Below are 16144 nucleotides of genomic sequence, written 5' to 3'. Positions count from 1 at the left end.
CATCAGAATCTTCACCTCTAGGTTTAACAGGGAAATTGGGTGGTATGAGGAATGTTCATTGGGTGGCTAGGCTTAGGGAAAACTGCAATCTCCACATGACACCAATCAGGAGGCAGGATGGCAGCACGGACCACAGAGTACTCCACCCCCAGTATAAAGCCCAGAAGTTTGGGCATACAAGCATTGAAAAATTCGTATGAACCCATTGGGCCCTAGGGCCTTCTCAGCATTCAAACCCACAATAACGGACGAGAGCGCTTCCCTGGTATGGGTGCTGTCCAGCAACTCATGGTCAGCCGAAGAGTCCTAAGGAGGATAGCCTGCACAGCATCCACTATCTGCTCCCAGCACAGAACCTCTCTACGAGCGTAAACACCCTCGAAATGAACTGCAAAGCTGCATGCGATCTTCTGAAGATCATTGAGCAACGTGCCAGATGGGTCCTGGACTATGAGAGCAGGGAAGGAATGAGGGACACTGTCTATGGATCATTTTAATCGATTTGTTCTCCCATTGATAGATGCAGCTCTGGGTCGCCTGCCAGGATTGTTTGGCCTCATCCAGCATGATCTGATGGTATTGGTGCCACATGCCAGTCAGCCCGACAACTCAGGTCATCTAGTGCTGGCATTCGGATTTCAAGATCCACCAAGTAATTCATCTTCCGCCGCAGGATCTCTGTGCAATAATTAATTCCGATCCCCCGAAATGTGGGTTTTAGGGCCTCTCACAGCATCATAGGTAATATTGCAGACACCACATTATGCAAGAAGTGCTCCATGGAGCGTTCCACATGAAGACGATATTCCAGGTTCTGCAGGTGCCAGGGTGAAAGGAGTCAGAGGAAGGTCGGGCACCGATGACCCACCTAAAGCCGCATACCGACCGGGGAACTGGCGAAAAGTCCTCTAGCTAAACCGTGATATCAGAGACTGTTAGCAGGGCCGTGGGGCCCCAAAAAATGAATCCAGCTGGGAAAAAGAACCATGGGCAGCTGAGAAGAATATATAACCCCCTGTCAGCTGCATGATAGAATCCCCACACATTAATCAAGCCCAAAGCGGAGCTAAAGGAGGACAAAGGCTTCACCCCAGTCTCAGGGGGGTGCTCCATCAGAGGGCCACCAATCCTCAGCAGGGTTAACTACCCCGTTCCAGTCTTCACCCAGCACTATGAGGCCCAGGGGTCTTTCCATAATCTCTTAAGTAGCTCTACAACAGTTTAACCAACATGACTGTGTTGGAATGGGATATTTTTAATCAGGATACCTGTACCCCCCCTCATAAAGTCAGAGTGAATGTCGAGAGTATCCAAATCGAGCCAGGCACGGGACTTTCTTACCAAGCAGTAGTCTGCATCCACCCACCAGGCATGCCTTAGTAGCTATCCCTCTCTTAACTTTGTCAAGTAAGCTATTAACATTCCAAAACACTAACCACAAGTGCCCATGTGACCTCCAGGTTGCGGGACGCTGCGAGGGGGGCAGGAGTATCGACAAATGAGGCATGTAGGAAGACAGGCTTGCGACACAATAACAAAACAAAACTATAAATAACTAGAAAATAATAAACGTAATTTTAATAACAAATCCCCCCTTCCCACTCCCACTTCAGAAACAAGAAGTATCTGTTGCGACGTAGACCATCTCTAAGCCCCTATGGGGAGCCCAATCAGGTCTGACCCAATGGTTTCCCTTACCAAACAGGAAAAGAACAATGGGGCAAAGCAAACTGCCACTCCAAATGTCATACGGTCACACAAAGACCTTGGCCCAGGCATCAATCACTAGTCATCTGGACTAAGTGGCAGCAAACTCCTTTTTTTTTTTGCAGTTTTATATAGCGCAAACTTGACCCGAAACAGGTGTCAGAGCGCTTTACATAGCACGATTTACGTTACATGAGGACACACATTCATTTTGGTTAGGCACGGGGAGATTAAGTGATTTTCCCAGAATCACAGGATGTTCATCGTCATTGCCGATACTCAAACCCAATTCCCCAGATTGGCGGTCGACCGCACTAGCCGTTAGGCCAACTCCAAACTGGAAATCCTGCATAAACACAGCTGCCGGCTAAATTCTAACCTGCCCTTCCATTTTCTGCTGCCCCCATTCTAAAGACCTTGCACTGTTTCCTCAGGAGAAATCTTTGAGCTAAGCTGCATGATCCAGAAGGCACTAACACTACCCTTCCTGCCTAGCTGCGCTTCAGACTTCACCAGCAGCCCACCTGACTGCTCAGGTCCACAACAAAAGCCCTTCTTAAAATTCCACGCATTCACACCTCCATATATGGGGTCAGATCCTTTTCTTACCATTGGAACAAACTGCCTCTGCACATAGGTATCTGTTCCAAATTTGTGATGTTAATGAAGCTGTTGAAGACGTGGATATTCTACTAAGTGCACACATGCCCTGAACAAAGTGCCAAGATACTCCTTCAGGAGTCGTGTGCTATACCAAATGACTAACACAGCATATCAAAGGAGAGCACATCAGTTTTCGGAGGGGAGAACCATAAGAACTAAAAGTTCTCATCAAGGTTGCCTTGATGGTACCATCGTTGATGCCTGGAAGTTCTGGGATCTGCCATCAGCAACCGGAGCATCTTCAGCCTGCCGGAAGTTCCTCCACAAGGAACGAGATCTATTGTGATGCTTTGCCAGGGTCTTTGATTGCCAGTTACGTCTGTCGCCTTGGGATGAATTAGAGTCCATCAGTGAAGGAGTGGGAGGTTTCATGCGGACCCTCTAGTTAGTCCAGTGAAAAACTTCTGGTGTTTCGAAGAAAAATTTCTAGGATTGATACAGGACCTTCAACGTCACCTGATATAGTAACATATAACAAATATTGAGTTCTCTGAGACACTCCTTAGCTGCAAGGAAGGACTGCAGCTGGACCATCCTTGTGTAACCCAGGAAGATCATGATGATTTGGGATTGGTGCACAATTTGGTCTTGGATCCGGGCAAATTTAAGAATTTCACCTATAATTGAGGAGCTTTGAGATAACTGATCTGGGCCAAGCCCTGGGAGCAGGGCGCCGCACTAGGGCCCCGTGAGCCTGCTAGACCACACAAGCAAGAGGAGAGGGCCTCTGTGACATCAGCGTACAGAGGTACTGATCCAGTAGGCTTTACTCTCACACCACTCTGGGAAGCCAACAAATCGTAGATTGAGGAGAGTCCCGCCCTCTGCGTCCTCAACCATGTTCACCAGCTGCCTAATCACTTCTGTGAGTTTGGTCACAGTCTGTTGTACAGAACCCTTGACCCCAGTAACCCAGGTTTCAGCTTCCGTAGGTCTTGGCGAAGAAGATTAACTTCAGAGTCTACAGCACCAATTTTGGCGTCAAGCATGTCCCGTGATAGCGCAATGACTGCCAGGAGGTCTGCATTTGTCAGGGATTAACTCGTCATGACTGCATGCTCCAGCAAGCGAAGAGGGCCCCCCCCCCCCCCCAACAACTGTGCTGGCACGGTACAGGGCACCCCATTTGACCCGCAAGACTCTCCCCACAGTCTAGTATGGGAGGCGGCAAGAGCAGTCAGGATTGAGGTTCACCAGGAGATGCAGCAACATGGGCCCCCACCTCCATGGCCCACAAGGTAAACAGACAAATGCTGGAGCGAAGACTGGGAGTACACTGTTGCAAACTGCACCGAAACCTAGTCTGGCCATCTCCGCAACAGATGCACGCCCCCCGCCCTGAACATAGGGAGGTCACACGTTTGAGGTCTATGCTCGACAATAAGTCCATGCATTATACACTGGATGTTGAGCGTACCAGCACCAATTACAGTGGGGGGTGCAGCCAATAAGAGAAAACCGAGAGCTCAAGGGAGCAGGGTTTTATCCTCAAGAATTCCAACCAGGAGCGCTGTGTGCAACTAAAGCACCCTTTAGTACAGCCTAGTGGTCCCCTACAAGCTTAGTGCCCTAAGAGTGATTAGGAGACTGAACAAATGGTTGTGGGGGGGGGGGGGTAGGCGGAAGGGGGGCGGAGGGGTTCTTATGTAGTGCCTGGATCACCGTGTCTTAGTGTAGTGTGAACAAACCCTGCAGCCATACACGCCGACCATGTGCCACATACAAGAACGCAGCTGCAATCATGCGAAGGCCCAACAGCGGCTGCACTGAAAGCAAGGCCTCAGGGTACCAGCAAATCCTTGGCCTGTACCCTGTGGACATCCTGGTGATAAACTCAAGGATCTACTCATCCCACAATGACCCACGCAGGGGAAAATCGACCCATACCATTACAGACTGCCTCGTTACACAAAGCAAGGAGATGCTGGTGGCATAATCAGTTATACAGTGGTGCACGCTGGTCATATACATCCGCGGACACCCGACTTGCCGTTGAAGGCCGGTGGCGTTCAGGCAGGCAGCGGGTAGATCAGCACTTTTTCAAGAACACAACACCACGACCATACTCCAGAGCGCTCATGGTGGCAGGAGGCAAGAGGGGCAGGTCAACACTACAAACCAAGTTAGACAAATACAGTTGCACCAAAAATGGGGAAGATCAAGATACGGCAAAACCAAATGGACAGGGGAAGGCACAACCAAATGGACAGGGGAAGGCACAATTCCCTGATGATCAGGCGGAGTTGATGCTCCAAGATATTCTGGCCGCCATTACCAGCGCATGAAACTCCCTAGAATTTAGACTTGACACCGTTAATATAGAAATCTCTCACGCGAGAGCATATCTCAGGAAAATGGACACAAGAGTTAAAGAGGTCCCAACTCACAAAACAACTAACCAAAAAACAGGAAAAGTTAGAGGCGCAGCTGGATGACTATGAAGGTCAAGCACGCCAGAATAACGTGCGCATCCTGAGTGTACCAGAGCCTGCAGAGGGGCCAACAGTGCACCTGTTCATTGCGGAATTAGTCACCAAACACTTGCCGTCAAAATGCCTCTTGCGCTACTTCACCATGGAGCAAGCTTATCGTGTCCCTGGCCTTAACCAAGGGCTCCCCCACGTCCGGCTCCCCGCACATCTAATTGTCGCTAGAGTCTTGCACTTCAGGGACCGTGACGCTATCGTGAAAACACTGCAATGCGCTCCACCAGTCAAAATTGAAAAAAGCGTGGTTTCCTTTTTTCCCCAGACTTCACCACAAAAGTCCAAAGACAGGGACGCAGTTTCCTGGAAGTCAAAAGAGCACTCAGAGACAGACATTAAACATGCCATGAAATTTCCTGCGAAACTACGCAATGAAGCCAACGGGAAGACCTGGTGCTTCTCCACACCAGAGGAGGCATGGGACTGGCTAGAGAGGTGGAGACAAGTAGGTAACCCTAATAAAGACAGACACTCTAGGCTAAAGGAGAATCGGACCAAACCGCCCCCAGAGACTGGTGACGAGCGGGTCGCGGAGTAGTCGACTCGGGTCCCAGATGCTGGAGGGTATGGATGGGTCATAACTCTGTGCATCGATCCCGGACTCAAAGAGGAGACTTTGCCAAACACGGTTCCATGCCTTTTTGTGATCAACCATAGCATGGTGGTGGTAATCGACATCACTGTACAAAGAGTGAGTCTCGTAATCAAGGACTGCAGTCTAATAAGAATCACTCTCATATTTCTAAATAAAGGGGGAAGGGCGAAGCCGATTCACGAGCACCGTTCATTGTTGGGAGGTGGGGGGGAAGTCAGGCACTCTGTCTTGTTGGTGAGGTGGATAGTTTGAACTCCACTGGCAGGGAGGAGGAGTGAGTAATGGGTGGGGAAGGGGGTGGTTGCTTCGCTACAGGTCACATTAAAATACTCCCTGGATTCATTAGACAAACACACACACACACACAATCATGGGTCACACCAGGCATATATCAACCCTCAAACCGGATCAATGACATGGCCTTTTCTGGCAACAGGCCAATATATGTCATAATTCAGATCGTGCATACACCACATCGGATTACATCATGGCTCCAAACCTTATTGAAACATCTTTAAAAATACTCGTGGACTTGGGGACAAACTGAAAAGGAGTATTGTACATCAATACCTTACTAGACAGGCTACGGATATATAGTTTTACTACAGAAGACACATTTGGTGGGCAATAACTGTAGAGCACTAAATAGATGGGGATAGAAGTTGGCAGTGCATGCTAGATTAACTTCCGGTTCAAGAGGCAAGGGCATCCTAATTCGTAAACACCTGGCAATATGATTACATCGAACATGGGCTGTCCCTCAGGGGAAATTTTCTGGAAGCCAGTTGGGAAGGGAGAGCGGTAAATGTAGTTTGTTTATGCCCCGCCTCCGCTCGGCAGATCAGTTCTAGAGGACCTAGGGAAGATCATTCTCGATTTTCCAATCGGGTCACTAATCCTTGGGGGTGATCTTAACATGACACTAGATGATACTATATATCGCCTGCCAACCTGACACTTGAAAAAGACAACTTCACCCTTATTTGAATTCATCAATGCCATGGGTAAGACTGACATTTGGAAGCACTTTAATCCACGCACACAGAGCATCACATTCTTCTCGAATGCCCACAATAGTCTCTCGAATAGATTATCTTTTAACCCACTTAGCAGATATAGGCCAGTTTAGGGAACCGCGTTGCCTCCCGAGAGGCATTTCTTTCCATTCTCCAGTCTGGGCCGTATTCACTTTTAATCAATGTCAACATAAAGCCACAATAACATTGAATTCCTGGCTCCTTAAAGTCTGACATAAAAGAGAAATCACATACAACAATCGGATAACTACTTCAAAGACAACAAGGGGTCCGTAGACTCGGCACAAATACTCTGGGAGGCCTTGTAGACTGAGAGGCCAGGCATTGGCGCTCAAGGTGGGTCATATCAGAAACCAAAGAGATAAAATAGAACAGCTTAAGGTGGAGCTTCGTAATGGTGTAACGAAGTATACACAGACCTCAAACTTCACCACTAAACATAACTCGCATATCAAACAACTTTAATATAAGGCCTTGGTTAAAGAACTGCCCAACGCTAAACATATGGCCACCCATTAAAATATATGAGTTTGGGGACATGGCGGGCAGATCACCGACCTTGCTTGAGAAAAGGGAACAGGCTGAAAGCCGAGTCCCCCAAATCCACATTCATGATACCCATATTCTTACAGACCTGCAAGAGATTATCGAACCGTTTGCCGATTACATTATACAAATCTATACCTCGCAAGTGACTACTACAGCAGAGGACTCGCACCAACTGCTGGCAGGTATGAGAAACAGTGTTTACAACGCCGTCATTACATTGCAGTACTATTACAACGCAGTCGGTACAAAGACTGCGTTGTTAGTACAAAATGCATTTACATCGCAAGTCATTAATCGACTTGTTGTAAGGGGCGCTGAGGTATTGGAAATGAATTCCAATACGTTCCCTACTGTTGCGCAAACTGGAGTAGGAATAGTAAATAATACTACTCCTAAGTTGTAATGACTTGCAGTGCAAATGTTTTGGGTACTAACAACGCAGTCGTTACAACGACCGCATTGTAAAGCATGTGATGAAATACATTGCATTGTAATGTGCTATATTCGGCAGACATACCTCTGCCTACCCTGTCCCCTAGCGACAGAGGCGCTAGAAGGAGAAATCGCCAATGAAGAAATTTGCTCGGCAATTAGTAGTATACAATCAGGGAAGGCAATGGGGCCCAATGGTGTCCCCATAGAGTTCATGAAGCTGGTAGCATCTCGGGTAGTGCCCTTTCTACGAGAGATGCATCTCGAAAGCAAGGAGAAGGGGTTCCTACCGGAGGATGTAAGATTGCCTTCAATCGTAGTTCTATACAAACAGGGAAGACCTGCCAATGGCTGCGGGTCCTACCGGCCAATCGCCTTAATAAATGTAGGGGCCAAAATCCTTGCGAAACTACTAGCCTGCTGACTCGCCCCCATTATTGCTTCTTGATGCACGCCGATCAGTCCAGTTTTATGCCTGGCTGAAACAGGTCCTTGAATATTCACAGACTTCAGAATGTACTGGGTCGCAAATATGTGATTGCAGAAGACGCCGCAATACTTTTCCTAGATGCCAAAATGGCGCTTGACATAATTGAGTGGTCATACCACTTCGAGGTGTTGCTGCGATTAGGTTTCAGCCCGAAATTTATTGGATGGGTTAGGCTGCTCTATACGGATTTACGAGGCCAAGTCAAGGTAAATAATCGCACCTCACAAATATTTTCTCTGAGGAGGGGCGCTATTGAAGTTCTCACTGATGCTTGAGCCTTTAGCAACATGGATTAGAGGAGACAGATTGCTTAGAGGACTGACATGGGCAGAGGAAAAGAAAGACAGGATATCCTTCTACGCTGATGACATCTTGCTCCATCTTGCATCATCTGCACGATCCATACATAGAATTCTCAACATTTCACAAACTTTGGAAAATATTCTGTATACATCATCAACTGTTCCAAATCAGTGGTCTATATACTTCATGGGCCGATCCCGAAACTCCTGCATGGATTGGAGGTAACTGTGCCAGAGGAGGGCTTCCGATACCCAGGTATCTTCATAACTGCAGAGTGACTCGCTTTTATGATAATAATCTTGAGGCCCCCCTAAATAGATTGCAAAATAACATGAAACACTGGAAGACACTGCCCCTGTCTCTGCAGGGCCGAGCGGCTCTTTTCAAAACGCTGGCTCTCTCCCGCTGCTTATAGATCCTGCAGAATTGCCCTTTTAAAAACCCTGAGTTCTACTTACAACATATAGACTGTTAAATCATGACAAAACTATGGGATGGAAAGACGCCATGTATAGCCATGCACAAACTAACCAGAAGGTGGTAGGACAGGGGAATCGTGACCCTGATGTGAGCCTCTACTACTGGGCGTTACAACTAGAGGTTGTCAAACATTGGGTATACCATCCCCAGACAAAACCCGCTTACCAACTGGATAGATACCAGATGGGGAAAGAGGTACAATGGGGCTTTATATTCACAAACAAAAAAGGGTCCCTACTTCGGGCCTAACTGCCCTAACCATGGACATATGGCCCCAAGCTAATAAAAACAAAACTTGGCTGGCATAATAAGCCGACTCTTGCCACGCCACTATGGTTCACCCAGAAACTCGGGAGGCTCTGCAATCAACCAGGATTTGATAGATAGAACACCATCAGTATGTCTAATATTGGGGGACTATTGAAAAAGGGAAAAATCTTTAAATTCTTTGAGCTCCAAACATAATATGACCTGGACCAGAGGGAGGTATTTCGGTACCTACAAATCTGTCATGCCTTGACTGCGGCACTTCTCATACCAGGGGAGATAACAGACATTCCCTCTGGAAGAGAGTGCTATCAGAACCCCTGGGGGTAAAAACCATATCAGTGATATATAGGAAGCTGATCAACAATATGCCAGACCCACTAAACTCCTCGGAGAAAAATGGCAGGCTGATTTAGGACCCCTTGGGAATTAAAAATGGAAAACTGCAATAATGTCCCCACATGAAGCGACTATCCTGTTAAATTTCCGCCTCATCCAACTCAAGATCTTGTACAGAACTTACCTAACAAGGCCCACCGTACACAAAATTAGACATAAGAGACAACACTTTGTCTCCGACGCTGTGAAGAAGAGGCCACATTCTACCATACACAGTGGCAATGCCAGAAGTATAGCGCCATTCTGGGGGAAAAGTCACAAGACAATTACATAAGGCTTGGCAAAGATATCCAACTTAGACCTAAATTGAGACTCCTTAACATTTGGGATGCCACAGATCTCACCACAACAGAGCAATAGTTGGCCACCCTGGGGTGCACACCGGCCAATCTATGCATAGCAATGCACTGGGGAAAATGTGAAAAGGCTGACTGACATTATGGACTAAAGAAAAAGGCAAATGAATGCGCGCAGAGAAAGTAGTGTTTAAAAACAGGATGCCCCTAAAAAGGGGATAAAAAAATGGATGAAATAGAATACTTTCCGAGGTGAACTCTGTATCTCCCCAACTGCTGAACTGGCGCTGAAAGAGAGACATGGTACTGGACATATATAAAGATACCTGCTTTGACAGGAGATCCAAGAGGAAACTTGACCTGGTAATTTGGGTAAAAATGTGTTGAGTATGATCAATATGACCGGTATTGTTTTCTTATAAATACAAATTTAAAAAAAGTTGGTCAACTCTGGGCATCAATACCCTACCAACTAGGCTGACCAACCATCTGTAAATTTGACGGGTGGTCTGTTATTTCAGTGCCTAGTCCGTTATAATTCTATTTACGTACACCTTTTGTCCGTAATTCTGGGGTTTGCAGGAATCTCCGGGGTTTCACAGCAGTTACTGTTGGGGCCAGCTGCATTTCTTTCAAGTGAGGAGGCTTCCACAGCTCCTCCCAGATGTGTCAATTAGTCCTATTGACATTTTGTCTGTGCCGATTCTCGCATGTACAATGACAATGGTCCATGCTGCAGTTACAGCATGTGGTGTGTCTGTAGTCAAGAAAAGATCCCCTTGGGCAGGTTTAATACAACAAGGCAAAGACTCTAATCACAACCAATTTATCACCAGAACATAACACCACCACCAAAGGCCAAGTGCTCACAAATGTAAAATATTTTATTTAAAAAATTACCAAACATATGGTCAAGGACAATGAATCATCATACAGTGTTAAAAAAGGTAAAAAACATTCTAACAATTATTGTACGAGTTGATTATAGGGAGAATCTGCAAGAAAGATAGTTTCTAATCATCCAGAAAGCACAAACATTAGATCAAGATCATTTGTTCAGCATATAACGGTTATACAAAGCTTGAGAAATGAAAGTAACAAATGTCACCACAATCTACATCCGTGGGCGAACAGTTAGGCTTCTCAGAGGGTAGTGCCAAGCATTTGTTGTACACAGCGGCAATAAATTTGACATTCAAATAATAAAACCGAGACCAAACCAGAAAAATAACACTTTTATTTAGATTTCAAACTAAAGCACTACGTTTCAAGGCAAGTCAAGTATGATAAAAAATATTCACAGGTAAGTAAACGTTCACATCTGTGCGCTTTTACGCAAAATGCAATCCTATGGGAGGAAAAGTCAAAGTTCATAAAAGGTAGGTACAGTCGGTTTCAGAGGGTTCACCTTCTGGGATCAGAGAAGTAGTGGGCCAAGGTTCAAAGTACTACCAGCAGCTTTTCTGGAACCGCCCAGGTTCTACTGGGAGCAGGGTGCTCGTAAGCCTGGTGGGCTACAGGGAAAAAGGCCAACTGAAAAGAGCCTGCACAGAGGGACTTTCAGGCAAGTCGGAGGGCTCCCAAATGGGGGTTTAGGTCACAAGGGGTCTTGGAGCACGGGGACACAGCCCACTCGTTGGGACCCGGGACAGGCAGCTCGGGTGCAGAGTGGTTAGGTTGGCTGGGTGCGCGAAGATGCACCTCTCAGTAAGGGACAAACAGCTGGCAGGAGCAAAATCAAAGCACCTGAGGTGGGTCTCAACGTTGCTGACTTCTCTCGACAGCTGATTAATCCTGGTGCAGTGGGAATCTGGACTGGGCTCTCGCTGTTGGTGTTTGGTGAAGGGCGTTGGGTACCCCAGGGGTTGGTGCTGCACGGCTTTGGTTGGTACTGAGGTCTTCACACTTGGTGGGGAAACTGAACTGACCTTCCACAGCAGGAGTACCTTCTCCTGGTTGTCTGCAGTATCAGTGGGGTCGGGTAGCTGCAAGGTGGTGGCTAGACTCTCCTTGTCAGTGCCTGCGGACTGCAGGGGAGTAGCTGTTCTACTCCAAGGGAGACTGTTGGTGGTTTGTGAAGTGGTGGAAGGCTACCCAAGGATTTGGTAGTTCTTCAGCTCACCGGATGAATCACTGTCACGACTGTCGAGAGAGGGTTGAGGATGGCAGAGTTTCACACCAAAATCCAAAGTTCTGCTGCAATTCTAGCCAGGCAATGACTCTTCTTCGTCCATCTGTTGGTCCATTGAATCTGTTATTGGGCTCAGGGGTGCCAACTAAATACTCAATTTAGGGGTGTTTACGGGGAGTGGCAGGTAGTAGCCAAAGAGCTAGCTACCTTTAGGTTGTCTACACACTATATGACCACTTCCTGTGCTAAGTGGGCAGAACCCTGACCCTGGAAGGCTAATTCTATCCAAAACATGGAGGAATCTAGAAAGGGGGGGTCCACATCAGCTGGCCCGTCCTAGGGAGTTGTGCTGGCTGAAGGTGGACATACCTAATCTTACTAATTTTCCCGCCAAAAAGTGGGGTCAGGTCATAGAGGTGGTCACCTCAACTCTCTGGCGAGGCCCAGGGGTTGCATAACAAAGGCGGCAGGGCCTTTGAAGCTTCCCACTCTGGAATGCCCAACCTGTTTAGAGGAGGTGCGAACACCTCCGCCTAGAGCAGGCTTTGTTCCTTACCTTCGAGAGCAAAGCTCTCACCTCAAGTCAGAAACCAGTCTATGGACGCTGGCTGGTGGAGACCAGTCAGTCAACACACTAGTATTCAGTGGCATCAGTGTGGGTTGGTAACCAACACCTTGGGGTACAGTGAAGCCATTGTGTAGCTGGGGAACTTAAAGAAGAGTGTCCAGCCCATGTACTTGTCATGGCTTCCCTGTGCATTGGTCAGATCTAAGGGTGAACTTGGATATCACCTGGACATATACACTCTCGCAGATATGCCCACACATGGGTATAATGCACCCTGCTTTAGGGGTGACTTACCTATCTGTACGTCAAGGTTGCAGTTCCAGGAAATCCTGGCCTGTCTCACTGGGCACAAGTTTAGCAAATGCTGGAACTCTAGCCAAATTCAGAATAAAATAAGATACTTGATGCTTCGGTTTGCTTTTTATTTTCTTCTTATTCAATTTTTTCAATGTGTTCAATTCACACAATGTTTCTTCATATCACTATTATCGTGTGTACTTCAATTCCCATAATGCATTGTCATCCATTATTCACAACATGTGTCTTTTTCCCTCCAAATGCATTTCGGCATTGTGTGCCTTCGTCAGGGGATTATCTGTGAAAATGAATAGCGTGTATCAAAATCAGTGTTCGTGGAAACTCATCGTTTTTTGCCACCACCGTGTACGTTTAATTAGTTTGTGAGATAATTAGGTTTCTATAAATAACTGTTCTGGAAACCTTCTCAAATGTCAGACGGTTGTCTCATAAAATAAATCAATCATATGGTACAGATAGAACGTTTCAGTGTCATTAGCGGCTGGTCTTCCGTGTGATACTTTCATTTGCATGCTTACGCGATGTGAAAGTTAAAGATAACTTTCTCTTCTCTGGAGCGTTAGTCATGCAGTAGTGCCGTACTCACGTACTTAAGTTGTGCTTTAATCTAAGTAGATATGTTTATGGCTTACCTAAATTTATCTGTGTCGTGCTCTCCCTCCGCAATTCGACTCGCAGTGAAAGCGGGGTCATGAAGTGTATGTTAGGCGCGTTTACGTGGCCTCTTACGTAAATACCCCCTGCGCTGACGTTTAGTTGAAGGGACAGTCTCGTTTGTGCTTAATAAAGACAAACTCGTTGAAGGTTAAAAAAATGTGGCAGTGAATCAAAATGGTTACATGCCGGGTGATGTTGCGGTTATTAATAAATATCAGAAAAGATTAAATGCATGGCTTAAAGTGTCTGTTCCTTACGTGGTGAGACAAAGCTGATAACACGTGGCTATACATGTGAAACAAGCTAGGAATGATTAAGAAATAGTTAAGAACATATCATTTGGATTATATAATCATCAGTCTGAATCTTGTACCATGGGTGTATCATAAGTAGCATGAAAATTCAACCCGTTCATTCAACCCATGTGGTCTTAGGGTATTCAGATGATAGATCCAATGGTTTTCTCTTCTCAGTAGGGTGTTCTTATTGTCCCTTCCTTCTGCTTTTTCTATTATGTCCAGAATGCATGCTTTTAGTTGGCTTATGTGATGTTGAGCTTCTATAAAATGTGCAGTTGTCGTTGATTTCGTGACCTCAGTTCTGATGTTGCTTTTGTGTTCATTAAGTCTTGTTTTGAATTTACGTTCGGTGTGGCCGACATATGCTTTTCCGCAAGGGTACTTCAACATGTACACTATGTTTGTGGTGTCACATGTGGCGTTAACTTTCAAATGGATTTTGTGGCCTTTCATCGGGTGTGTGATTACGCTACCACTGATGATATTGTGGCAGTTGTTACACGTGCAACAGGGTTTGGTGCCATAGTATTTTTTAGGTTCATAGTCACTCGCCGGTTGTTTTAGTGTTTCTCTGATGTTTTTTGCCCTTGTGTATACATATAGTGGTTCTTGTTCAAAAATGTTTTTGAAGTCTGGTTCCAATCTAAGTAAACCCCAGTGTTTTTTGATAATTTATTTGTAATGTCGACTTATATTTGAATATTTACTCACGCAGGTCATTCTGTTGTCTTTAGTCTTGGGTTGCGTTTTAAAAAGTTATTTTCTAGCTGTTCACTGCCTACAGTTTAATTTTGGGACTGAAAAAATAGCAGTGCATGATCCACAAAATATAGTTCTTACTTATCTATAACACATGTAGTGCTGACAGGCATGGCACACATCCCTCTCTTCGGTTTTCTCTGCACCAAGACACGCAGGCTGCAATGGCAGTTTACATGAGGTTGATGAGGGGTCCCTTAGGGTGGGACAATTCGTCCTGCAGCCCTTTGGGGCCCACTTTAGTTCCAATGCCCTAGGTACTATTTACTAAGGACTTACAAAGGGCCGAAAGGGATGCCAATTGTATAACAACTATGCAGTTTAGGGAAAGAACACTAGTGCTGGGGACCTGGTTAGCAGGAACTCAGCACACATTCAAATTTGCACCAGATACCACACAAAAAGTGTGTTTGTGTGTGTGTGGGTACTGAAACTAAAACCCACTTTCCTATAGTCTTCGGGGAAGTAGTCATTGCTAATGGTATGAATCCCAATCAGGCCTCCTGCCTATCTAGGTGACCAGCAATACGACCGGTACACAGCAGCACATTCCCTCCTACAGTGAAATGGACGGCTAATGAAACTCCTCAATCTGATGGGCAAGCAACCGGCAAAGCAATCAATATTATAATGATGACTGCCAAGGGACACTGACCAGGATGGACTTCAGGGAATCATGTAGCTGAGTTCATGAGCACACCAGTAAACTGACTGGATGCAGCAATATATTTTTGGGTGACCCAGCACTAACATGACGCACAAGTTAATGCCGGTCTCTGTAAAATCCAGTGATGAGATAAGGCTCGGACAGACATACAGACACCAAGTTTTTATAACTCACTGGCTTGGAGTCCGCTTTGAAATTTAATGGAGGCAACTCACGAGTCTGGTGCGGCATATTTTCGCAGGTAGAAGTTTTGCTGCCCTTTGACTGATCATCTCTTGAATCACCAGCATCTAATTTCAGATATTAGAGTCACCCACACCTATTCACATAGAACAATTACTCACAAACAGCTCAGTTTCTTTTGCAAGAATTCTTTAAAAGTAAGAGTAACTATATTCAAATTGTTCGTGCCATATTTGTTTGCAATCACAGCTGGGTAAAGAAAGTGCTGAAAACGTTTTCACCACGAACTGCACTGTAAATTATTATGTTCTAACTTCAAAAGTAAGAGCGTACATTTAATAATACTATTAAAACAGTAAGGTACATTCGAAATAAATTACCAATTTCAATAAAACTGCAATGAATCTACCGAAAATAATGGGACTAAGTTGTTTTCTCTGAATGCGCACATGTATTTCAATAAACTGTCAAATGTGGTTCTAGCGTGGTCTCCAGAAATCCATGGTTTCCAACCCTATACACATACAGGCCCCATGTGAAGAGGTCAAATCTATATTTATTTTTATTTGTTTAACATTGCACTCTAGTAGTTTTTTCTGCATTTCTAAAATCGGACACCTGAAGACTTCGAGTTCACAGGGATACAATATTAACCGGAGGGGTGGGAATGGTGTGTGCATATATAGAGATAGAAATAAACAATATTTTCCACATTTCAAATAAATGCACGCTCGAGCTACGTGCCAGAAGCAAGCTTCAGACCTGGGTTTTGGAGACCATGTAGGTAGAAAGTAGCCACCATGCTGGATGTCACCAGGGCACCTCGTTTCCAGCTACTGGCTTCTTTTACCAATAATT

The 16144-nt window shown here is 45.7% G+C and overlaps 1 protein-coding gene across 5 annotated transcripts in view; it reads right to left on the bottom strand.

Annotated features, from left to right (window-relative positions):
- LEMD1 (LEM domain containing 1) overlaps positions 1-16144 on the bottom strand; it is a 561429-nt gene that overhangs the window by 544019 nt on the left and 1266 nt on the right. The window contains exon 1 of one of the 5 annotated variants that reach the window (XM_078644615.1): positions 15319-15422. The exons of 3 other annotated variants lie outside the window; for them this stretch is intronic. In XM_078644615.1, the coding sequence (XP_078500741.1) occupies positions 15319-15393 (75 nt within the window). In that variant the 5' untranslated portion in view covers positions 15394-15422. Of the gene's footprint in view, positions 1-15277; positions 15423-16144 lie in introns of those variants that run through there. One more of the 5 variants, XM_078644616.1, reaches the window with a different exon arrangement.

The sequence above is a fragment of the Lissotriton helveticus genome, chromosome 5_1, assembly GCF_964261635.1.
Source record: "Lissotriton helveticus chromosome 5_1, aLisHel1.1, whole genome shotgun sequence".
NCBI classification, from domain to species: domain Eukaryota; kingdom Metazoa; phylum Chordata; class Amphibia; order Caudata; family Salamandridae; genus Lissotriton; species Lissotriton helveticus.
Note: the sequence above shows the minus strand (reverse complement) of the source record. Positions and strands in the feature narration are given on the sequence as shown.